Below are 26,454 nucleotides of genomic sequence, written 5' to 3'. Positions count from 1 at the left end.
GGTCTGTATACTACGACCATACGCCCCATTGAATGCCACTATGTGGCCGGCCCTACTACTGGGACCACGCACGAAATTACACTTTGGCATGATCGTTTGGGACATCCTGGACGAATAGTGATGCGCCGTATCCTTAAATCTTCATACGGGCATCCACTAACCCAAAGTTTAGGTTCGATCCAAGGAATTGCATGTCAAACATATTCAATGGGAAAACTTATCATTAAGCCTTCTTATGACAAGATTTGTTCGAATCCTTCCATTTTTCTACAACAGATTCAGGGGGACATTTGTGGATCGATTCACCCTCCTTGGGAACCATTTAGATACTTTATGGTTTTGGTTGACACTTCCACACGTTGGTCACATGTGTGCTTGTTGTCCACAAGGAATGCTGCATTCTCCAAATTGTTGGCTTAGGTTATCAAGCTCAGGGCTCACCACCTTGATTAGCTGATCAAATCTATTCGATTGGATAATGTTAGAGAATTCACATCTAAAACTTTTGATAACTATTGCATGTCAGTTGAGGTTGAAGTTGAACATCCAATACCCTATGTTCACACCCAGAACGACCTGGCAGAGGCTTCATTAAGCGCTTACAAATGATTGCTCGATCATTGGTCATACATACCAAGCTTCTGATCACTGCTTGGGGCCATGCAATATTGCACGCAACAAAGTTGGTCTGCCTTAAAGCCTGTTGCGACACAACCATTTAATGCCCTTCAGTTAGTTTCCAGATACGAACCCGACATATCGCATTTGCGCGTTTTTTATTGTGCGGTATATATGCCGATCTCGCTGTCTTTACCTACAAAAACGGGGCCTCAGTGAAAGATGGGAATCTGTGTCGGATATGATTCTCTTTCGATTATTCGTTACTTAAGAACCTTTGACAAGCGATCTGTTTACCGCTCGTTTCACGAATTGTCACTTCTATGAGACAGTCTTCCCATCGTTAAGGGGAGATAAAAACGTTATCATTCCTAAAGAACGATGCGAATTATCGTGGACGACTCCCACTTTGTCTCATTTAGATATCTGCACCGCTCAGTCTGAAACTGAAGTGCAGCACATATTAGATCTCCAAGGCATAGCTCAGAGCATGCCAGATGATTTCACCAATCTAGCGCACATGACAAGATCACATATTCCAGCTGCTAATACGCCTATAAGGATGGATGTACCAAATGTACGACGGATTGCCCTCCAGGTTGCCCGGGACACCAATCTTGGTGGTCCAAGTACATTAACAACTAGCCAATCATCTGCCCTACATAAAAGCATGGCAGACCCCTTGGTTCAAAGGATTCACACCACCGGAAGAGGAAAATCACGGCACATGGTCCCGAAGAGCCTACCATGAATCTGACTATCGCTTACTCATTCTATCTAACTCATGAGGAAATTCTAGATTATGGAAGCATCCTTGAATAGACGAATTCTCCTCCCGAGATTCGTGAGATTTTGATCTATTATGCTAGCTTAGATGATGTGTGACGTAGAAATGAGATGATTGTCGACAACGCATTAGCATTTGCAGTAGCTACTAAGATCATGTTGAGCAATGACATTGAATCGTGTTCCGTTGATGAATGTCGATGTAGAACTGATTGATCAAACTGGAAACAAGCAATCCAAGTCAAAGTCGATTCGCTTGCGAAACGTAAGGTGTTTGGACCTGTAACTCCTACTCCTCCATATGTGAAGCCCGTTGGCTACAAGTGGGTTTTCGCTCGGAAGTGTAATGAGAAGAATGAAATTTTGTGTTACAAAGCTCGTCTTGTTGCACAAGGCTTCTCACAACGCCCTGGGATTGACTATGATAAAACTTATTCACCCGTTATGGATGTGATTACTTTTCGCTACCTTATCAGTTTGGTAGTTTCCAAAAAACTGGATATGCAGCTGATGGACGTAGTAACCGTGTATCTCTACGGGGATCTTGATACGGAAATTTATATGAAAGTTCCCGAAGGACTTACATTAACTGGTTCAAATATTTCCAAACCTCGAAACACGCTCTCAATTCGGCTGAGGTGTTCACTCTACGGTTTGAAACAATCTGGAAGAATGTGGTATAACCGTTTGAGTGAGTATTTGACTAGTCAGGGATATGTGAACAACGAACTATACCCTTATGTGTTCATTAAGAAGTCACATTCTGGATTTACGATTGTTGCAGTATATGTTGATGACATGAATCTCATCGAAACTCCTGAAGAGCTCGCGAGAACTGTCGCGCACTTGAAGTCGGAATTTGAGATGAAAGATCTAGGTAAGACTCGATACTGTCTCGATCTCGAGATAGAGCATTGCTAGGATGAAATCCTAGTACATTAATCGAACTGCACCCAGAAGGCGTTGCGCATCTTTAATGAGGATAAAGCGAAGCCTTCGAGTACTCCTATAGTCGTTTGATCACTAGATGCAAAACGAGACCCCTTCTGTCCGAAGGAGGATGATGAAGAGATTTTGGAGCCTGAAGTTCCTTATCTAAGTGCGATAGGCGCTTTATTGTACTTAGCTCAATGCATTATACCTGACATCTCCTTCACTGTTAATCTTTTGGCAAGATACAATAATGCACCTACACGTAGACACTGGACTGGCGTGAAAGACATCTTTGGTTACCTTAAAGGTACTACGGATTTAGGTTTATTCTATTCCTATAAATCCTCGAATGATGCCGCACCATTTGCTTCTCGAGTCGATTCTCGCCTTGTTAGTTATGTCGACGCAAGATACTTATATGATCCGTACAAGGCGCGCTTTCAAACGGGTTATGTCTTTACCATTGAAGGCACCGTAATCTCTTGGAGGTTAACTAAACAGACCTCAGTTGCCACTTCATCTAACCATGCTGAAATTATCGCCTTACATGAAGCAACTCGGGAATGCTTTTGGTTGGGAGTAGTAGTGGACCATATTCGAAGCTCATACGATCTTTATCCTGCCGTTAATGGCTCGATGACGATTTTTGAAGACAACGCAGCTTGCATCGAACAGCTCAAGAAGGATTACATCAAAGGAGACAACACCAAGCATATTGCGCCGAAGTTTTTCTTTACACTTCAACAACAAGAGCATCAGAAGATTGAAGTCATGCAATTCCGTTCGCAAGACAATCTAGCCGATCTCTTCACCAAATCACTGCCGAAGACAACGTTTCAGAAGCTTGTTCATGGAATTGGTATGCGTAAACTTTCTGAGTTATAACTTTGCTATTTCTCTTTTGGAACTGTGTCAAACTCAGGGGGAGTATCCTGTAGATACTTGCTTGATCTTAATGTACTCTTTTTTCCTACGATTAGGAGCATTTTTCCTATTGGGTTTTTGCTACCTAACTAGGTTTTAAAGAGGCACCTACCTTGGGTTGGTCATATCCCTGAATGACGTCCTGTTGACGTTTCTTTGACTTTGCATTTCTCATACATTTTTCCTTAGAATATGGATTTTGTCCCTCCTCGGATTTTTGCCATAGCCTTAGGGTTTTTTAGTGAGACTTGCAAGTTCCTACCTTATTGAGAATAAGTGTTGTTCCTTGGAATCAGTGTCAATGAGTCGACTTCCTCAACTTCTGCATGATATTAAATCTACCTTAAGTATTTACACACTCAAGGGGGAGTGTTGTAAACATTCCTAGTTTAAGTATGATTGTGTAGATCGTAGATTTGATTTGATTCTAGTTATCATTTCTTATTGTATCTTGTATTCCTTAGGGATGAAAGAATATCTTCTCTTCTTTTACTACTATAAATAAAGGCACAGTAGGAGGGATAACAACACACACATTCCCCTACAATTCCACAAACACATCTCTCTCTCTCTCTTCTCCTTGCCGTCGGCCCTCTCTCTTCTTGTCAGATAAAATAGACCACAACATAACTTTATTTTTAATCACCTCATATATATATTTATGGTAAAAATTGTTTTATTTAAGCACCAATAGATAATATAGATTAAGAAGTATAAAAGTTATTCAAAACTCTAACATGACCATTAAAATTTGAAGCTGTGCCGTTTTAAAAGACACGTTGCTTGAAAAATTATCAGAGTAAAATAAAATACAAACCAACATTGTCAACTATGTGTAAAATACAATGCCAACCAAACCAAAGTAACAATTATGTGGGTCTCGTTGATAAAATCTCCATAAAGAAAACCTTTTGAGACAAAACTTCTGGATAGAGAAAAAAGAGCGCAGTACATACAACAATTATAATATAAAGACAAATGCTATCACAAATTTAGACTTTTCTCTAAGTTTTTTTTTCGGTATTTAATATGATATAAATACTGAATGTGTGACAATTAACATAACAAAACTATCTATTTCTTCACTTATAACACGTGAATTGGTTTATAATGTTTAACCATATATAACTTTTCATGATTTTGAGGACAATGAGATGAGTCATGTAGTAGTTAATTAAGAGCACCATGTTCAAGGTGACCAAAGAAATACAATGTATAACCAGGTGATGAGCCATGAGTTTTACTTTGATTAATTGGGATTGATATCTTGATCAATGTCTTGTGTTTGAAGATCAATGAATATGCATTGCACAGTCGCATGGATGTCGTAGAATGATTAACCAACTTCCAAGTGAATTGAACCCTAAATAATTAACTATTAGTTTTCAGTCAATTAGGGGAGGAGGAGGAGGAGGGGGGTCGATTGTTTTTGTTTTCACTTTTCAAGGTGCGACTTAAACCAAGACGTGTATTTGCGTAGCAGAACATAGGTTTCAAAGTTTTCCACTGGCATCCAATTATATTGAAGAACTTAATTAACCGTTAATTAGGATGATTATCTTTCATAAACATGGTTTACAAATCCTAGAAATAACCCATTAATTAATATGTGTACTGGTTTAGTGCCTAGCAAGATAGATGGTGGCGTTCATGTACTGGTTATTTTTTGCTGCTGGGTCTTATCAGTTTTGATCGTTTGATTGAGGGGTGTGATTTCCACACACCACATTTTACTTTTCACATATTTTTTTAATTTTCGGCATTCGGATCAGATAAATTGAAGAAGATCAACGAACAGAAATTATTAAAGGGTGTGTGAGAAGTAAAATGAGATGTGTGGATAACACACCCTTGATTGATACATTTTCTTTGGATTTGAAACGTAATACCATGGTCTAGCTAGGTTCTCGAATGGTATTGCCTACTGACTGTTTTGTCATGCTCTTTTTTTTGGACAAGTTTTGTCATGCTTTTATGCTACTATCACATTTTAACTATAATATATATTTTTTTCATTATTCACTTTAATAAGTGATATAAAACAAACAATTTGTACAGAGAACTGCTCTAGTGGGCAACACGGTTGTTTAAACTATAAACTTTTTATACAAAAATGATATCATAATCTTACTTAAAACTTTACTTGAAAAATAAAATGTTGTTTTGAAACTAATTATAAAAGTAGGTGAGAGAGAGGGGACGTCAAAGAGGGAAGAGTTCAGGTGTATGAGAATTGTGTCATTATTCCTTTGCCTTGTAGCTTTATTTATGCTAATCGTGATGAATTTTCTTAAAATTGTATTTTAAGTTTACACAATCACATTTATAATTAATAATTATATTAATAACAAATGCTGCATTAATCCTCAGGAAATATTATTTTTACGGATCGCATAAATCTGTCTCGGGAAAGGGCCTGTATGGCATGCACGATGCTCCCACATACCCTCTCGTTAAGAGTCAATACATATATATATAGCCCCTACACAATATTGGTCGGTTGGCTCGGACTTGGAATGTGAAATCTTGAAATTTTCCCTACAGTTTATATAACAAGTATACTCCCATTTGAATTTGGTACTACTATATATATGTATGCAGCTGGCCTATCCCAAGGCATGTGGAGGAGATTACAATATATGCAGCCACATAAACTTTGAGAAACCCTAGACATATATAGACACTTAGCTCGAACATTAATGCACCCACAAATATATGTGTTTCTTATATACTATTAGGATAATGGTTGCGTTCCTCTTTGAGAGAATGAGCTCATTCCACCGCTTTTAAATAATGTATTTTTTTTTTGGAAATTTTATAATCGAAATCATTCAATTTCTTGATTTTCATTAAAAGATTATTCCTACAAAAAATCGTTTGAATCGGAGCTCATTTAGTTATTCAAATGTATCATATACATCAAGGCTGTAGGTACCAAGTACTCATGAAGAACCATCCATTTATTGATACATTTAGATAACTAAACAATTTTTGATTCAAATTATTATTTTGCCTGTCAATAAAAATAAAAAAATTAAATTGTTCCAAATATAAAATTTCAACAAAAAATATACGTTCTTTAAGTGGTGAATGAAAGTAAAAATAATATTATGTTCGTGCAAAGAGTATGATATAACCACAAGGAGAGAGAGAGAGAGAGAGAGAGAGAGAGAGAGAGAGAGAGTAGAATAACAATTAGTTGTTGCCACTACCTAGTTAGAATCCCTAATTAATTAATTAATAGAGATAATTAATCTTTGTGAGCAGCTGATCACCAGTCAAGGCTTATTATATATTTGATATCGAAACCTTAATTTCGTAATCATCACTATCGTTTTGACTATAAAAAGTGGAACCAAAATCCTCCATTTAAGTAAACTCTGGTTTACTCTTTGACGAAATTAAGAGGAAGTGCTAATTAAAACTATAACAATTATGCTACGTACGTGCTCTAGGAAAATGTGTACGTGAAAAGTGTAGAGAGAAGCTGTAAACTGTAGCCTGTATTCACACCATTTTCGTCACATTATTTCTTATTTTCTCCCAAATTATTTGGAATGCAAGTTTATTGATAACATAGCACTACATATTATCTTTTGCAAAATTTAGGCATATAAGTCTTTGTTAAGGCTGCCTCTGCCTCACCTCATTTTTTAGGAAGTGAGACCTACAAATTGGAGTCTCACTTCTCTGTAAAAAGTGAACCGATGCAAGTAGTAACTTTATCCAATACGGTTTTTCAGTATTTCCTCCTTAATGAGTATAGAATATGTTCATCCGTATGGTTGTACCTCCATAAGAATTATTTTCATAGTATCTGGACATGGTCTATCTTCCAACAACAAAAGAAAGAAGTTGTCTGTTTTCATGATTTATAATAGATTGATGGAGATCATTATAGCAACTCAAAGATGGAGTAGGATTTTCTTCTCTCTTATTGTTATCCCCTTCCCTTCTCTTATCTTACAAATTGTTTTTTGTCTTTTTTTTATTATTAAAAAATTAACACAAAATGTTAACGTGACTTAATTGTAACCATTCAATAGGAAGAAAGGGAGATTAGGAGGGGAGCGTGGCAGTAATTGAAGTACGGCGGCAAAAGAAGAATGGAAGCTCATGTCTTATGTTATAAAATAATGTTTTAAAGTTTACATTTTAATTTCTATGCCAATCCAAACCATTAGCAGCTGTGGTTTTGAGCATGTGCAATAGATGACGATATATATGTACTTGGTTTGTGGTAAAAGAACTTCATCTTCGTAAATTTCTAAGTTCTGTATGTGAATAAGAGAAGTATGGCCTCCATATGTAAAAGAGAAATCATTTTTATATTTTTAGCTTAGCTTTGCCGGCTTTGCTATAAATTGGATTTTAATTTTACACAAGGTTATAATGACACATCCCGACCCGGAATGTTTACTAGGACTCCGAATTGAGCTGCGCTGGCCGACACCTGGAAGGTGATGAAGCCATAAAGTATAGTGATGTGAAAAATGGAATAAATTTAAACCTAAAAGTGCCTAAAGACAAGAGTGCGCTGTGAGCGAGAACGAACCCATTTTAACGCGACGTCAAAGCATAAGTAAAGTACAGTAGTGTGGGTAAGGATCATACCCTCAGAGGTAGCCACCTATGCTGAGATTCGCCAAGAATCCTCGTCGATACAAATTTTCAGCAGCTAAAACCTGGAGGGGCGAAAAACAGAAAACATGAATGGGCAATAACAAAGCTTTTTGAAACCATTTCTCTTTCCAAAAATAATAACCCTTCACCCTAAAACCCGTATAATTTCCCAGAAAATAGTAATACATACATATGTAGAAATCATGCTCGAGAATAGTGAAAACCAAGTATATGCCATGTCCAGTATCTCAACAATAAAATAAGTAAGCCAGGTGAAATAAATTAATGTAAACTGATATGTCAGCCAGAGTCACCTAACGTGACCTATAAGGCTGAATTTATAGCTTATCTACTAATTCCTACACATGAGTCAGAACCACCTAATGTGGTCTGTACGACCGGCTGGGTGTAAATAAGTGCGCTCAAGTGCTACAATCATGTGAAGGCTATGCGACAAATCGCATGTCACCTACGAGTCGGAACCACCTAATGTGGCCTGTACGACAGGCTGGCACCTGACTTGGATCCAAGCTGAGCGTGCGGTGTAGGAGGTGAATGATCACTTGAAGGCTAGGCCCTGGCCTCGGGCGAAGTACTAACATCGGGGTGCAGGATAATGAGCACTAAATGCATCTAAATATAACCATACACACTACAATCGCTATCATCAATATGCACTCACCTGAAGCTTACATGGGCGTCCGCAACGTCATGCAATAATATGCATATCTATACTAATGCATATACTAAAATGTAATGCAATTGACATGACATTTAAAAACGTAAATCCATTTAAAACAATTTCTAGGAAAATGGAAAACATATATATATATATATACACACACACACACGTATATATAGAAAACCAAAAACCCACTCACCTAGAGTCAACGCTATAACTCCCTAGCACAAACATCGAGGCGTCATGAACGATTAGCGCCTAGAACAATTATCAAACCATATCTCAGAATTCTTATCTATAAAACACGTAACTTACATAAAATAGATCCCCCAAGGACATTCTAGAATGATTTGAGACACATTGACCAAAAGTCAACTGTTGGTTAATGGTAAACGGTAGGGTCCATAACCCTACGTAACTCGATCCGGAAGATCCACTCCTCGGATTTATGATCCGTAACTTCCAAAGATCTACATTATGCTTCTTAAATAACATACTAAAATTTCATTACGATCCAACGGTTGCCTTATATGTATATTCTCATCTCTACTTAGCACGAGGCCTTTTGGGAGCTTACTGGTTTCGGGTTCCGTAGGAACTCCAAAGTTAAGCGAGTTCGTGTGAGAGTAATCCCAGGATGGGTGACCCACTGGGAAGTTCTCGTGTGAGTTCCCAGAAACAAAACTGTGAAGGCGTGGTCGAGGTCCAAAGCAGACAATATAGTACTACGGTAGAGTCGAGCCCAGGACGTGGTGGAGGTATAGGCTAGGATGTGACAATTTGGTATCAGAGCCAATCCCTGGCCGGAAGTGTGCCGACGAGGACGTCGGGCCCCTAAGGGGGGTGGATTATAAGATCCCACATCGTCCAGGGGTGAGGATCATGTAAGCCTTATATGTATATTCTTATCTCTATCTAGCACAAGGCCTTTTGGGAGCTCACTGGATTCAGGTTCCGTAGGAGCTCCGAAGTTAAGCGAGATCGCGCGAGAGCAATCCCATGATGGGTGATCCATTGAGAAGTTCTCGTGTGAGTTCTTAGAAACAAAACCGTGAGGGCGTGGTCGGGACCCAAAGCGGAAAATATCGTGTTACGGTGGAGTCGAGCTCGGGATGTGGTGGGGGCCTGGACCGGGATGTGACATATAATCTAAAACTCGTCTTTTTTAAGGATTAAAATGAAGTTTTATATTTTATTTATTTATTTCATGTTATTGTTTGATTTGAACTATAGCTCAAGTAATAATAATTCATCTAGATTTTTTATTAATACAATTATAGACATATAAATTAGTTTTGTAGCAAGAATTTTTATTAAGAACCCACTTATTATTTTTCGCACTGAGCACTTAAAATCCCATAACCAGCCTTGAACATTAGTTAGCATAATGAAACCTCAGCCCCTTGAATGAAAAAACTGAAAACAAAATCTAAGACCGAACGGAGGATCCTAACAGTAGAATATATATGTCCGAATGCTAACTTTTCGTGAGGAAGAAGACATTTATCAGAGCAACTTGGTCAAAGGATGATGAAACAAAGAATTACACAATATCATTTATAAAAAATTAGAGAATATGCATGTATACTGTAAGAATGCAAGGACAAAGTCTAATTCGATGAAGAATCAAATCATGCAAAAACTTATAAAATATTAAATTATTTCTTTATTATCAATTAAATTTTTTTTTTTTTTAAGCACATGATATACCTGAATATGTTATTCATGATTTCACATGGAAGACTATGCAGACCTCGTTCTTATCCCACCATCATTATTTTATCCACGAAAACAATGAAAAGAGAGGAGTAATGCAACTTAGGATTCAATGCGAATTATTTAGGTTTGTACATATAAAGACTTAATAATATGCTTAAGGTCAGGGTTTACTGGACCTGAAAGTAAACAGTCAAACTGTCAAACAGGTAAAAGAATCAATCTGACAAAAGCAGGATAAAAAATTCAAGCAATTGCTGTAAAAGTTGACAAAACAAGAACTTCAGCCGTTGGTATTATTTCATTGATCGGTCAAGTCTTGTTCACACTCACTCAAAACGTGTGATAAATTACACGAAAGTTTGTACATTATATCTATAGTGTTTCTAAGTTCGGTTAAAATGCAGATATGTTGTTGATAAGGACTAAATATTCGTTACTATGTTTCACATAACGAATTTAAAATTGTTATTATCGATATATTATCTACAAAAAATACTTAACCGTTGCATAAAATAACTCTATATATAAATTTATCATGAGCCATATTTGAGAATGTAAAAATTAAACACAAAACATCGAGTGCATAAAATCCTAATAAATTTTCTTTACGACTTGACCTACAAACCCAATGCACAATTCACTACTCTTGCACTATGCTTTTCATTGATCTCAAAATCTTATTAACTACGTTCAGAAATGCTCAGGACACTAGAATGCCCGGGTATTAGGGTCCATAATAGAGGTCAGAAAGTACACTTAGATTTGATACTGCACAAGTCTTACCGTGCCCATGTAGCCAAGTGATCATAGATTCAGAATTCTTTCTCAGATCTCAGAGAGAGGCAGGGAAATAGGGTTTACAATGCATGAAAAAACAGTAAAAATGCGTTAAGGAAAACAACGATAATAATAATAGGTCTTTGGCTTTTGGATTTTGGCCTTTTTACTTCAAGTAAATGTAACCGCGAGGCATGGAACCACAGAGAGACTCAGAGGACATATACATGTATATAAGATCCAGGTACCCCATGGTGAAAGGAGAGGCCATGTGCAGCTTTGCATGATCTTCGACTTTTTCTTCTTTCTTTTTCTGTATAAACCGATTGCTGACCAGGGCCACCACGTGATCCACTACGCCCTAGCTCCTCTCTCTCTCTCTCTGATCTTCGTCTTTACACAAATGCACATTGACTTGCATGCTTTCTTCAATTCAAAACTAAAACACTAGAGAGCTCCCATCAAACAAAAACAAACAAACGCTAGATGATTTGATTTTCTGACATGTGGATTTTGGTGTCAACCCCAAAAATAAGAATACTTGGTTATGACATGGATTTTTGGATGTCATCAACTTTCAACTTTGTAGTAATATTTGAAGAGAAAGATAAGATCTGATTTTAACATTAATTAGGCAATAGAATTTTCCATCAACAAGAGGAAAATCAGAGAATCTAATGAATCGTTAACATGATTTTTTACTATTACTCGATCTACAAGAAGAGATCTAGAAAGAGCGAAAAGAGCATGATGAGAATCATAATATAGGGCACTCATGAGACTGGACATAAATAAGAAAAACTTGCATACGATACTATATACAAGTAAGGTTCTAAAAAATATTAGGCGCTAGTCGGACGGTGAGCTGAGATCTAGCGGATAGGCATGGTCTAGGCGGGCGCTCAGACGGACTAGGCGGATTTAAGTAATTTATTATATTTCGTGTAAATAAGTGTTTGTTTATACTTAAAATATATATAATTTCATCATAAATTATAAAATAGAGTGGCATATATATTATGAAGTATTAGAACACAATAAAAACATGAGGAATACGCATATAATGTGTGCTCATTTAAGTATTCAACAAATCTCTTACAATTTATTAAAAAAAAATGCAAAATGAAAGTTATCTATTTTCTGTCTAAGTGAGTCGCAATCTAGGCTGGTTTGAGCTGGCTAGGTGAGTGCCTAGGCAGTCTAGGCGGGCACCTCAGCAGATCTAGGTGTTCTTTCTTAATTTTCAAACGTTTAGACATTAATCAGGGAGATGACTAACTGCCTAGCGCCGCCCAGGCGAGGATTTTTAGAATAGTATACAACACTTACTGAAATTTATATGTAATGGTGAATGCAAGTCTTTTGCGAGCTCAGTAACTATCTTCTTTCTAGCTCTCTCTCCTACGGGATTGTAATTATCATTTAGTCATTTACTATCAAGAGCATGTAAAACATTAAGTGGTGCTATCTATACATTTTTATTTATCTTCCACACATTTATCTTAATTTTCGCCCATCAAATTGAATGAGTTGAAGAATTAATATAAAAAAAAAATAGAAATTAATATAAAGATAGTTCTCAAATAATTCTAATAATTAACTTATTTTTGTTTGCTAACATTATAAAATTACAGATTCAGATCTTTGATCGTTGACAGTTTGGTTTGATAGGTGGGACCTATGCAAAGAATATTATACCAACCGAGGCTGGCCACTTGTGTCCTTTCAGTCAAATTATTTCTCTGCCCTCTGACAAAGACTGGATTGGGATGCCACTGCCTCACTGCGTCACTTCCTACACTTGCTTTAATCATTTTTCTCTTAATCATGGTGGTTAGTGATCCACATAAGTTAACCTTGCTTTTACGCTCAACTTAAGGACAGTAGTTTCTCCCTAATCTCATAATCACATTCAGATATAACAAACACAGATTCTCTACAAAGCATATGAACACGTTGTAGTCATTGAATTGTTGAGTTCACTTGTAGGTCGAGTTCATTAAATTAAACATTTCACATATTTTTTACAAATGTTATGACATACTTATACGATATACTTTAAATTTCAAACTCTTTCAATTAAAGTGTATTTGTTAAATGAAATTCGCACCAACCACCCATGAACTTTCATTTTATACCCAAAATGAAATATTAACTTTAATAATTTAATTGTGATTTAGATGTGCTCGGGAAATAATGTCTGAAACCAAACCTTTTTATTTTATTTTTTATTTTAATGAGAATGATAAATGATTAAACCAATAAAATTACTCATACAGTTTGGTCATCAAACTATAAAATTATTATCCTCTAACACGCATAAAACAGTAAAAATGAACCGAGATTTAGAATTTAGGAACCTCCGCATTTGGTCATCGAAACCAAATTAAAAAGGTTCACATTGGCTTTCTGTGATGTGGATGATACATTTTTTATACATTGAAAAGTACCACAAAACCATTCAAAAATTTGGCTTTGCATGCAACTTTTTTTTTAATTTATCTTTTTTTTTTTTTTTTTTTTTTTTTTTTACTTTTAAAAGTGAGATAACACCTCCCTCTCACCCCTCCATATATACACGCATCCAAACTCACTTCCATCACCACATCATTCGCTGTAATCATTTTCAACTCGCTAACTCCAAATTTCTCAAAAAAACTAGAGAAGTTCCATATTTTCACAATGTGGCTTATTTCTTGGCCCAAAACCACTTGCCCCACCAAGACCGATGGCCGAGAAGGTGGCACCACCACAGCCACCGCCGCTGCCGCCGCTGCAGCCGCCAGTTGGTGTATCAATGTTTCATCATCCCACTGCACTTGTCTAAGCAAACTGGTGGGGAAGCTAAGGAAACATAGGAGAAGGGTAAGGGCTGCAGCTAGTAGGCAACGTTCACTGCAGTGCCACTATGATCCACTGAGCTATTCTCTCAACTTTGATGCCAGTGGATGTGGGAACTTGTTGGATGACCAAGATTACTTCAAGTTCTGTGCATTTTCCTCCAGGTTTGTGGCCAACCCCTCAGGAAACTCAGCTTCTACTCCAAGGCTAATCACCACCACTCCTCACTAGAATTATATATATATATATATATATATATATTGAGCTTGAGCTTGTAATCTTTGACTTGGATGTAATGGGTATTTTGTATATTGGAAGAGGCTGGCATCTGAGATTTCTAGAGAGAGAGAGAGAGAGAGGGGTAGTTGATGATGATGGGGTAGCTAGCTAAGCTTATACATTTTTGTACCAATAGTTAATTATTGTGCTGACTAGTAGATAATAGTTTGATGATCAATTTTCACCTTCTTATTTTTTCTTCTTTTTATATTCGTTCTTTATTTTCTTTGATTTGTGATTTTTTTTTTTTTTTTTTTTTTTTTTTGTTTTTGTGATGTTTTGCTGATGTCGAGTCAGTTCAGAAAATAAGATTTGCAAGGACAAAAGATAGCAAAATTCCAAATTAAATTTATATCATCGTACCATTGCTAGGTTCACATGAAAATTTTGACTCCCAAGCAAAACAAATGACAAAATTTGTGACTACTTTTGCTTTCTCACCAGTCAGTAGATGGGGGGAGCCCTACCACCATAGAAGTTTTGGAAATCAGAAAAGAACTAACAGATAAAAAATTAGATGGATGAGTGCAAATTGTTCAAAAAGGAAGTTACGGAAATCACTTTTCTTTCCACAATCGGTCATGATAAAAGAAGAAAAATAATAACCACGCATCGTTTTTTTCTTCACACACGCGCTTGTGTAATCTTATTCATTGTTTTCGTTTAGTTTATTCCATTGAATGACCAGAAATAAAAAAGTGTACAAGACAATAAAAATAGTATAGTTATATCGAACTTCTTCTGATGAACCTTTATCACTTAACCAAACAAAACAAAATATACACAAAAGCAGTGGAGATTTGGTTGCACAAAGCAGCAACTCCTCTCATTCAACTATAAACAAATCAACAGTTCACAAGACCGCCAAATGGAACGGTCACCAGAGATTTCAAAGTCCAAAACCAGCCATTTTTTTCAGTAATCAGACCTCATTGATGAGACCACAAGGAGGAAGAAAGCTCCATGGATACACACATTGCAAAAGAAGGCAACAACACTATACTTTCATTCTCTTACATGAGCTTTACACAATTATCCTAAAACAACCCTATATCCGGCTAGTTTATCGTGCACTACAAGAGACCTACAAAATTTTAAGCACGACGGAGCCTTGAATAGCACGAAAGAATATTTATGTTCCAATCTTCGCTCCGCATATTACAGCTAAGATTCTCTATCACTCATGGGATGATCCGAGACAGTGCCCTCAGAAGAAATTTCCTCTACATCGGGTTGTTCTGTCCTGGAGGGATCTGACTCTGTCTTGCTAGAATCCGCACTTTGAGTATCACACGTTCTAACAGGCGAGCCCTGCTTAGCCTCCGTTCTTACCACTGCAGTGGCAGTTTGAGAGCCCAAGAGTTCCACTTGGTCAACAGAGTTCGGCAATGAGGGTTTTGTGTCACGGACGCTTGAGCTTGTCATGCCGGAAGCTGCTGACAGGTGTGAACCTGGAGCAACACAGGATGCTACCAATTGAAGCACTTCAGGGGAAGGCGACAATCCCATGGTTGTTTTCTTGTGCTGATTCAGATGTGGCGCTGCAGATGATGGGTTTACCACATTTAAACGCAGAGGCTCACTGAGGTCGGATTCAATCCGTGAAAAGCCTGAAGTTGCAGCCATTGCTTGTGAAAGAAATGGAAATGATGGGGCCATAGGAATGGAGCTTGAAGCATTGTCACCAAAGTGCCTGCTCTGAAAGTCCTGGCTGCTTCCAGCATCTAGTTGAACCCGCCTGAATAGATGTGATTTCAGCTTTCTTTTCTTCTTTAGACTCCGTCTTGGATCCTTTGGTAGCGAAGGAGGTGGGCCGGGAATCACAAATGGAGGAATAGTTCGCTTATCCTCCCCATATAACAACCGGACGGATTGAGCTATTGCCGACACTGTGGGTGGCAGGTCAGGTACTGGGGGTTTAGCAGGAGCACTTACAGCTTCCCGTAGCCAATGGGGTAGCGTGTCCTTTGAAGAACTACTTCCAGCAACATCATCTCCCTTTAAGATTCCTCTCTTGAGATTAGGCAGCAATCCTGAACTGGAGGGTTCACCTCTTGCCAAATTATTATTCATATCACGTAGGGCATCCAGTGATCTATCAAGCAGACAAGGCAACTTCCCGTACCTATGGCCACCCTGTTCATCTTCATTCTTCTGCACATCATAGCTGCTTGAGGAATTCAAGCCTCCAAACGAACCCAAGCAACTGGTACCAAAAGAAGTGACAACAAATGGCTGCTCAGCAGGAACACTGGAAGACGTCCCTGCTCTGTCAGAAGCTACAGCAGCGGAATCTCCGGAAAAATTAGTCCTGAATTTATCATGAAACCAAGATGGAATAGGGGGATATTGCTCATTTTGCAAACCGAGTCTATCTGATGATTCAAAATGTGGAAAGCCAGATGAAAGATCAGTAAAACCCAGCTTTATATCTGTCAAATGGGATTGAAACTTTGGTGGTGTAACAAGTCTACTACCATGCAGTGCCCGTGCCATCATTCCATCAGATATGCTTGGAAACTGTGAGGATTTGGCAGCCCTTTTGGTTGACTTAGACACTGCAAAAGCTGACCCGTCTAAAATCTTGAGTTGTTCCTCCTCCCACCTAGCTGACAAATCTTCTGAAGTTTTAAACTTTGAGAACTTCAACCTTGGGTCTCTCAGCATTGCATCCCAATTGCCCCTTCCATGCCTACGAACACCAATCCATAGATAATCAAGTTCATCTTCCGTCCAGATATCTGCTTTAAATTTCTTTTTAAATAAGTTGCTCGATCCAGGACCGGTCCTCATCATTATGTTTTCAAGCACCTTCCGGTGGTTATCAGGTAAAGACGGAAAATTAGTTGGCATGTGCCCCAAACCCAATGAGGGAGGCACATCTCTGTCTTGCTGATTATATCTGGGTGCATCTGGTGGCAACTGTAAATTTGGAAACAATGACATTGTTGGAAGTTCTTGCAAGGATCCACCAGCAGATTCAAGTCTGCTACCTAATGATAGGTTAGGTAAGAAGTCCAGATGTGGACTCAGCATGCTCTTTGCTCCAAGTGGGAATCTTGGTAGCAATTTCGCATCGAATGGTAAGTTAGGCAATGCCATCTTTTCTTGGAAATCAGAAAAGGAAGCACTGGAACTTTCTGGACGATCATGACTATTTCCTTGAAAAGTCGGAGGATACTGCAAACAGACCAAGCATTGTGGTCATGCATCAACAAATTTTCTCACACACGCACAGATAGAGAGACATAGAGAGAGAGAGAGAGAGAGAGAGAGAGAGAGAGAGAGAGAGAATATGTACCGGCCTAAATGGGAAACCACCATTTGGGATGCTATTCAACTTATTCTTGAGATGTAATACTTCAGCTGGTGCATCTGATAGTTTCGTGTCATCACCATTTACTTCTGTCTCATTCAAAGTCCCAGACCGAGGAGCCAAACTAAATGGAAACTCTGGCCGACCTCCTTTTTGTCTGCCGTTTGACCTTGAGAATTTCTTATTTGATGATCCTATTTGACTAGCATTGGGAGCACAGAGTCCCAGAACAGGTAATAAATTATTTGAGGGCAGTAAGCTTGTTCCCGGAACCTGGTGACTGGGAAGGAACATGTCAGGTGACATGTAGTCAAGAGAATTACCAGAAAGATCAAGGTGACTGTTTTTATGCTTCGATAGCCGGCCCAATCGTGAGGGAGAATCAGTCTTGGCCCTTGGAGCATCTAACTTATCGTCCTCCAAGTCAATTACTGAAGGTCTCTCTCTGAAAAACTGAACTAATTCAGTTGCTTGATCCCCATCTTTGGAAGTGTTGGTGGGACCCTGAGGAAGTGACTCAGGCGGTCCCTCACTAGGTTGAGGTTCTTCAACTGCATTCCTCTGAGCAAGCCGCTCTTTTTGTCTAGCTCGGAGCTTAGCACTGTTGAGTAAAAATAAAAGTAATTAACGAGATCCGCAATCCACCAAATAGTTCATAGAGATTTTCAGATTTGATAATCCATATATTAAGGCTCCAGTTCTAAAATCATTTAAACTATCAAAGCCTGACCCACGTAGCAAAGGATGCTTGACTCAAATGAATAGTGCATCTTTCGAAAATGTGAAAGTGTGAAAGTTACACATGTATATCCCTTTTACAGAACACAACTAGGTACACTGCAAAGCTGCTGAACTAAAGCAATTATGGTAGAACTACTTGGAACTACTAGAAGGAGATCTGAACTTACAACTTGTCCTTTAAAGCTCGTCCAGCAGGTGTGTACTCCCTCTCTGGCTCTGGTTCGGGCTCATGCTCCTCGTCAGCACCCTGCTTACATGCAACCAATTAGACCATTGCAAATAAGAAACTACTTAACCCAAAGTAACTATGCAGTAAATAATTTTCCCAGATGGTCCAAGTGCATCTACTGTTGAAAAAACAAAACGAAAGTTTTTTCTTAGCGACATTTTCAGCAGCAATGTGAAAGTGCAGATACAAAAGAAAGGTAGAGTAGAAGAAGCAACATGCTTCAATCAAGCATATATCTAACTCTGAGTACCTCACTCAATGTTTCAGTTGGGTGTGCAGCATATGCTTCCCTGTAAGAAACAGCTTTCCGCAGGCGCTTCCCACGACCAAGAGCTGCTTCTTCCTCACTTTGATATTTCTCCCATCTATAAATCCAACAAAATGCAAGTAAGTCCTTAATAAATCAAGAAAATGGGAGATGGAAAGCACTTGGTACACAGGAAACCTCATCAGAAACATTAAAGTTTGGATGCAGAATATCAATTAGCAGATTACGCTGTGATAACACATGGAACAGTGAACATGGGTTACAGAAGAATTTGTTACCTAAGACGCAAAAGTCTGTCCCATTCATTTTCTTCCGTAACCACGCTATCCTCTGTCCTTTCAGTATTTGGCACCCCAGTATCATCACTTGCACCTGAAGATGATTCAACTCCCTGCTCTTCAGCAGGCTCCTCATTCCATTCGGTGGCCTGGTTAAAATATAAGTTAGAAACTTTATGAGATAAACAACGCAGACGAAAATCAAATTTCCAAATCTGCTGACTATCAGTCTTTATGGTAATTTTCAAGAAAGATAAAAACAGCATAAAGTAGGATAACAAGACCAATATGCATGCAACAAAAATGAAAACAATGAACTTCTAATCGAAAAAAAGCTTAATAAATGCATTAGATAAATTCAACATGTAGTTTACCTTTACTGAGCCAAGCATATCATTTTCCATTTCTCCTTCAGCAATATCACTTGAACCAGACTGAAGGTCTGAACGGTCAAGTAACTTTGAAATTGCACTTTCATCCCATACAATCTTGTTGCTGCTATCGGTACATTTATCTGTATACACATCCCCTAAGCCACCAGTCCGCTTCCTATGCTTATGCTCAACATCTGCCACTGCCTCATCTTTGTTACTGTTATTCTCATCGGTATCTTTTCCATCAGTGCTTGGAGAATCATTAAAAAGCTCCTCAGTTCCCCATTTTATAATATCCTCCACTTCTTTTTGGGATCCCGACTTGTTCACAAAAAGCTGATCAAGCATAAGTTTCTTCTTTGCAAGCTGCAAGATGCGCTCTTCAACACTAGCACGAACAACAAGCCTATACACCAAAAGTCGTTTTGACTGTCCAATTCGATGTGCTCGATTCATAGCTTGAATATCAGCGTGCGGGTTGAAATCAGAATCATAGATAATGACAGTGTCTGCTGTTGCCAAATTGATACCAAGGCCGCAAGAGCGTGTTGATAACAAAAAGACGAATCGGCTTTGATCTTGGTTAAAACGCGCAATTGCAGATTGACGCTCAGTCACTGAAACAGAGCCATCTACTCTCTCATATGTTTTAGGTCCAAATTCTATGGCCAAATAATCCTCAAGGATATCAAGCAGCTTGGTCATCTGTGAAAAGATGAGGACTCTGTGACCCTCTTTGTGCAAAATCTTAAGCATAGAATGCAACAGAGTCAACTTGGCTGAAGCTTTAATTCGCATTTCATGAAGGAACTCAGCAGACCCAGAGTCGGGTTCAGTGCCTGGTATGAGATACGGATGATTGCAGACTTTCCTTAACTGCATTACGATGTTCAGCATCGACTGCTGTGCCACCCCTTTCCCAATATTCCGCAATATCTGATAATTCTTTGTCAGCATTGCACGGTAATATTCAGCTTGGATAGAGGACAGCTCAACAGGAACCATCCGTTCAGTCTTGGGGGGGATATTTTGCATAGCGTCCTTTTTAAGCCTCCGAAGCATATGTGGAGCAACAAGTTTTTTCAATTCATCCACTTTTTCTGCAGTTGTAAGATCATTAAACCTTTCCTCAAATGCGGATAGGGAAGGGAATGATGCCGGCTGCAAGAAGTTAAGCAAGTTATACATTTCACCGATGTTGTTCTGAAGAGGGGTACCAGTCAACAGCACGCGATGTTGGAAAGACAAGGAGTTAAGCAAGCTGAAAAGCTTACTTCCTGAATTTTTCAAACGATGACCCTCATCAACTATGAGAACTTCCCAAGGAACCCCGCGGAGATGTGAGGAATCAGCAAGAACCATTTCATATGTGGTTAAAAGAACATTAAATTTATACGCAGATGTTTTCTTAATCAATGAATTTGGATCACTAGCATGCCATTCATGCTGGCGTATTATGGTTCGTGCTTTAGCACACCCATGATATTCCACAACATTCAATTCAGGTGCCCATAATGCAAACTCAGCAAGCCAATTACGCATTGTGGAAAGTGGAACCAAGACTAAACAAGGGAGAGTGGCTTTGAACTCGACGTATAATGATGAAATAAAAGCACAAGCGGACACAGTTTTACCAAGCCCCATCTCATCGGCTAGTATTACATTCTTGGATTTATGCCAGCATTTCCGCAACCAATTCAGAGCTTCAAGCTGATGAGGAAACAATATACCCTTCAGTTCCTTAGGCTGCTCTGTCAGAGTAACTATTTCACTTTGCTGACAACTAACCTTCCCCTTTGATGAATCATCCTTAGAAGCATTGTTTTCCAGTGTTTGGCGTTCAAACTGATAAAATTCATCAATCAGATTCTGGGAATTTTTAATGACAGGCTCATCCAGTCTTTCCCAAGTACATTCATCGTAAGGGAGACCATTCCACTTTATGAAAGCTTCACCTGAACCATTTTCAACACCTCGGAGACCAATCACCCGCTGTGGTTGCTTCCACCGTTCCTCACATATATTTATAACAGCAGTTCCATACTTAGCCTTGTAATTTTCTAATTTTCTCTTGGCCAAGGATTTTAGCTCAGATTCAGAAATCCAACTATTATGAATATGAGAACTACCCACCCACTTAACTAAAAATTCATACAATACTGTCCCATCACTACCACCTGCAGGCTCAGCTAGTGAAGGCTCCTCAATTTTGGTTTGAGGGCTGCTACCGATTCCAGTTTCTGTATCTACATCTTTTTTATCTTGGGTGTCAGGAGATGCATGCATTTCAATTTCAGGAACCTCATCATTATCATGACTTTTCAAAATAACTTCGATATTCTCCATAGTCGCTGTTTTTTCAGGGTTTTTTCCTGAATCATCTGCAGTTACAGCAGATTCATCTTGATCTTTACAAATTATGTTAGCAGGACTCGAATCCTTAGCACCCGTCCTCGACAAATCCATGGAATTAGCTTTTTTACCTTCTTTGTTCACAGATCTTCTGTACACATGTAATTTGTCCACTCTAACATCATCCTTTGTGCTTTCATCCCCATCAGCACCACTGACAACATTTTCACAAACCTCAGTGAGATTTTCAACCTTCATGCTTTCATCCCCATCAGCACCATTGACAACATTGTCTGCAGCTCCGACATCCATGTCATTATCAAAAGCAGAATTTCCATCTGATAGTCTGTTTTGAGTCTCAGAAACTTGCAAATCAGCAGGACACAGGTCAGGGGCAGCTGTCACACATAAATGACGAGAAGATTGAGCATTATCACCCTGAACTCGACATCCCAAAACCCGATCAACCTGTGACATGGGCATACAGGAAACAAATTAATCTGTATGGCGACATCAAGTAACCAAAACAAGAGAGCATATTTTCCATATATCCAGTGATAAAAACATTCTGACATTCTAGAAAACTCATTTACCTGCAGAGGTTGAGCAGTAAAACTATCTCTACAAATTGTTGTTTCAACTACATGACTTCCAGCTTTATCTGCATTATGTGATGAGTCTTTTGCTCCCTCAGGAAGCTCCTAAAACAAATTAATGATATTACTACGTATAACTAAACATAACAAAACAAAGGACTTATCCCAATAGCAACAGTTTATCGACATCAAGAACATGAAATTACTTGATAGAAATAACAGTATAAAAAACCAGCATGATTCAGAAAACTATTAAGAAGTAATCAAAAGCCTACTGACAATTCCTACATATAAACATGTGTCCAATATAAAAATCAGAAAATTTAATGATACCTCGTCTTTGCTTTGGACATCTGACTTCTTGGTTCCAATTTCTTCTCTTGACAAAATAGCAGAAACCCCATGGTTGATAGATTTATGCTTACGAGGTGCTTTATCAATCCTCGGTTTTGTAGTATTTGCTTTAGATCCAGATTGTTTGGAAATACCAACAGACTTTCCCTTATCAGTCCTGGGCTTCTTTTTACTCTTATGATTATTTCCTTTGTGTTTTCTTTTTTTAGCCTTGTCAGTGGTAGCACTGATCGCAAGAACAATGGTCTTATGTGGAGATCCATCAGTACAAGATGGATCCGGCTTCACATCAGGAGAGGCAGATGCCTCAGGAGCTCCATCATTCATCTCTGACAATGTAACTTTAGAATGAGATGCAACTTCTTTAGCAGGAGAGCTCAACTTTCTGTCTGTGGAATCCTCTTCTGGGACAATGCTGGATCGTTTTTCATCATCAACATTCACACATGATGAAATACCGTCTGCAGAACCACCAACTGTTGAATGAGTCGGCTTGGTGCTACATATATCCATCTGGGAGTTCTTCTCTAAGGATTTGACTCGATGGGTTAAAACAGCTTTTCCTTTGCTTGAAGATCTTTTCTTTGCAACAATAGAGTTTCCAAAAATCTGTGATACTTTCTCCCTGTCAGATGACTTCATTCCAGTTTTGGACTTAGTAGTGACAAGTTTTGTTCTTGCTCGTTTTGAGATGGTCTCTGTCAAAAAGTTTCTGGGTTCAAGCAGATTACTTTTCTGATCTCTTTTCTGACAGCAAGTTGGACATTGCCACCTCCCATTCGGAATGCGCTTCACGTGATGAATTCAACAATTAAAGATTTTACAATAAAGGGAAAAACAATAATTGCACATTAGTACAGCTAAAAAGAAAATTGATCACGCAAAACAAGCTATCGTAGTACAATCTCAATATATATCTACCTTAAGAGGTGGATTAAGACACTGGAGATGATAGGTTCGGGGACAGCTATCACAACATAACAAGTTACCGCCAAGGTCACAGACCACGCACTCATAGAAATACTGGATGAGAGAGAATTAGATTAGACAAAAATTTGCATGAAGTCAGAGAGAACTTAAGAGAAACTAATACTACAAAATAGGCATAAAACATAAGTAGCTACTCATTGCCCGAATGCAAACATCGGACTGCTAATGTGCACAATATTATGTTCCATGCAGACGCAATAACTGCAGTATAAATGCTGTTACTGTATCTGGGACAATATGTTGTGCCAACAAACTCAAAAGGAATACAAAACCCAAAAAATATGAGCCCATTCTTTATGTTTATCTAACCCTTCGGCAGACCAGGAACTCACAGTTCAGCAACTAAACTGAACTTCTCAGTTGCATATTCTAAAATAACCGTTTCAGTCAGAAATTAACTTTGACTCTTCAGTCGATCAAGCCTCCTATGATGATCGTCCACATACCATGTACCCAGGAATCAATTTAACTGTATATACCAATCTCTAGATTTCAATTGAACAAACTCGATATTGAAATTGTTGAGCTATTATTCCATTTCAAAGCTTTGTGTGTGTAAAGAAGTATAGCGTTTCAAATCACAAAGAAGTTGAGTAGGCTGCAGAATAACTTTTGTATGAAGAGTAATATAAAATGAACAAAATGGAAAACAAATTCCACCCAATGATAAAGTTATTCCAATGAAGATTTGCTTTCAGGTTAAAGAAATCGGTTCAGTAATTAATCAATTATGCAAAAACTAACCCCGTCATTTCCCTTCTTCTTGGATTGAAACCGCTCAGAAATTAATTCATTTTTCAGCTTGCGCTTATCTGAAGAAGAAGTCTTCCCTGGAGATTCTGAGGCCACTGAAGTGTCTTCTTTGCCATTAGACTGATCAGGTCCATGAGGAAGCTTTCTACGTTTTCGTTTCAAGACCCAATTTCTGTTTATCATTTTACTAGGTGACGAACTGTCTTCCTTCATCTTTAGACCTGGGTCTTACAAACATAGTCAACAGTGACAGCAAGCACGTCAGGAATAATGGATTAGTCAGCACATCAGAGCTTCTACATGCATACTTAGGCACTGCAGCTTCTAGAAAAACACTGGCACACAACTCTAATTTAATAAAGTGTTTGAAGCAAAAAAGCATAAGACTAGCGCAAACGCAAACAAAAAATGTTAACATAAGGAGAAAAGGTATGGTATATAAAAACTACAGAAGCTCTGTCAAGGATAATGGATACAGGAGACTTACCAGAGTAATTGTTAGATTCAGCAGGGATAAGAAAATTTAAATTCTTAAAAATGAATTCTTTATCGGCTACCACGGGCCACAGTGACAGCTCCCAAACAACTCAACCTTAGCACCTGCTACAAAAGCATAATTCACTTCAGTATGATATTGGATTAACATTTATAAGGTACATTGCCGAACGTCAACTTTGTAGCAGCATGGGATAACAAGATAATCTAAACACGTCGAAGAAACTAGCATATATACTGCAACATTACTGCAAAAACAACACACTATACAACCGACAATCGAGCAATTCAACCATCTTTTCCAAGCTACCACTTTCAAATGCCAAACGCAAACTACGATAAAATTAACAATCAAATCAACAAAAACTTAAACATGCAAACACATTCAGCTGCAGCTAAACACAAACCCCATTTCAACACCTATTAATAACTTATTACACAATCTAGATTCTACAAAAACCAAGATTCCACTAAACAAGAACACCCCACCATTTTCCACCACAATCAAACCTCAAAAAACACAATCTTTCATCAATCAAACAAAACCCACATCAAAACCAGCACCAAAACACACACGGGCAAGTTCCTACTCACACGAATTCAAAAAACCCAGATACAACCAACCAAGAAATGAGCACAAAAACAGAGAAATAAAGACTGCCAAGATGAATTAAGAAGCTTACCAATCAAGTAATGGATCAAAAACCCAAGAAACAGAGCAGCAGTATGAGGCAGCTGGATTGGAAGGAAGAGCTGGGGAGGTGGGGGGAGGTTTAGGGCATGGAAGGCAAGGCTGTGGGAGATACGAGAAGGAGAGAGAAAGCGAAAGGGAGAAAGGAAAATAAATAGGGTGAGAGGAAAGAGAGAGTTTTTGGTTTTTCCAATCTTATTTATTTTCCTTCTCAAATTTTTTTTTCTAGAGAGAGAAAGCATACAAATACGGATTCGCCGGTGTCATGGGGACGGGGTTACACTCTGACATGGCAGGAGAGAGATAGAGAGATAGAGAGAGTTGGAGATAGAAAGAGAGAGAAAGTAATGCGGGTACTTTCTCTCTCCTCTTCCCATCTTGTTCTTGTTTTTTGGTTTTGGTTTGGTGATGTTGTTGCCATTTGATTTAGTTGAAAGCTCAACACCACTCAAAACTCGCCACGTGGCGGATCCAGAGACTCTTCAGAACTTTCTCTCACTGCCCATATTCTTCCCTTTTTCTCTCCCCTTCCCTCATCATCCCTCTCTGCTTTTCTCCTTCCCCTCCATTACACCTCCACAACTCAACCCTCTTCTGTGTTATGTAATAGCTTTTAGAGAGAGACAGAGACAGAGAGAGAGACAGAGAGAGAGGAGAGAGATAGGGATGTCATTCACTCTCTCTCTATTCCATTTTCATGATCAATTCGCTAGCTGGTTTCTTTTGAACGGAGTGGCTGTTTTCTTGTTTCCAAAACTTTCTTTTTCTTCCTTCGTCTGCAGCTTTCTCTTTCGTACTTTTTCTTTTCTGCTCAGCTTTTGTTTACTGTATTTTT

General features: G+C 38.5%; 2 protein-coding genes across 7 annotated transcripts; one reads left to right on the top strand and one right to left on the bottom strand.

Annotated features, from left to right (window-relative positions):
- Positions 1 to 13,661: 13,661 nt before the first annotated feature.
- On the top strand, positions 13,662 to 14,374 carry LOC148696649 (uncharacterized). The gene has a single exon (XM_088694018.1). The coding sequence runs from the start codon at positions 13,745 to 13,747 to the stop codon at positions 14,132 to 14,134; it is 390 nt and encodes a 129-aa protein (XP_088550144.1). The 5' UTR covers positions 13,662 to 13,744; the 3' UTR covers positions 14,135 to 14,374.
- Positions 14,375 to 14,981: 607 nt separating this feature from the next.
- On the bottom strand, positions 14,982 to 26,004 carry LOC137725231 (protein CHROMATIN REMODELING 4). Of its 6 annotated transcripts, none has more exons than XM_068463852.2 (12): positions 25,612 to 26,004; positions 24,921 to 25,033; positions 24,425 to 24,768; positions 23,612 to 23,713; positions 22,670 to 23,479; positions 22,334 to 22,441; positions 19,389 to 22,208; positions 19,015 to 19,163; positions 18,719 to 18,833; positions 18,407 to 18,486; positions 17,484 to 18,099; positions 14,982 to 17,362 (listed from the first exon to the last, which is right to left on the bottom strand). In XM_068463852.2, exons 3-12 carry the CDS (start codon positions 24,644 to 24,646, stop codon positions 15,347 to 15,349), a joined length of 7,038 nt encoding a protein of 2,345 aa, XP_068319953.2. In that variant the 5' UTR covers positions 24,647 to 24,768; positions 24,921 to 25,033; positions 25,612 to 26,004; the 3' UTR covers positions 14,982 to 15,346. The 6 variants fall into 6 exon arrangements, with proteins under 6 accessions (XP_068319953.2, XP_068319956.2, XP_068319954.2 ...); XM_068463855.2 differs by having other exon boundaries at positions 24,425 to 24,654; positions 25,612 to 25,987; XM_068463853.2 differs by having other exon boundaries at positions 24,921 to 25,036; positions 25,612 to 25,968.
- Positions 26,005 to 26,454: the final 450 nt, after the last annotated feature.

The sequence above is a fragment of the Pyrus communis genome, chromosome 5, assembly GCF_041283825.1.
Source record: "Pyrus communis isolate YQ-2024b chromosome 5, ASM4128382v1, whole genome shotgun sequence".
Classification (NCBI taxonomy): domain Eukaryota; kingdom Viridiplantae; phylum Streptophyta; class Magnoliopsida; order Rosales; family Rosaceae; genus Pyrus; species Pyrus communis.
Note: the sequence above shows the minus strand (reverse complement) of the source record. Positions and strands in the feature narration are given on the sequence as shown.

Coding starts and splice junctions, on each gene's coding strand:
- LOC148696649 (XM_088694018.1), top strand. CDS start 13,745: ATGTGGCTTATTTCTTGGCCCAAAACCACTTGCCCCACCAAGACCGAT.
- LOC137725231 (XM_068463852.2), bottom strand. CDS start 24,646: ATGAAGGAAGACAGTTCGTCACCTAGTAAAATGATAAACAGAAATTGG. Junction 22,209..22,333: donor TTACTGCTCAACCTCTGCAG/GTAAATGAGTTT, acceptor CCCATGTCACAG/GTTGATCGGGTTTTGGGATG. Junction 18,487..18,718: donor CAACTGAAACATTGAGTGAG/GTACTCAGAGTT, acceptor GCATGTAAGCAG/GGTGCTGACGAGGAGCATGA.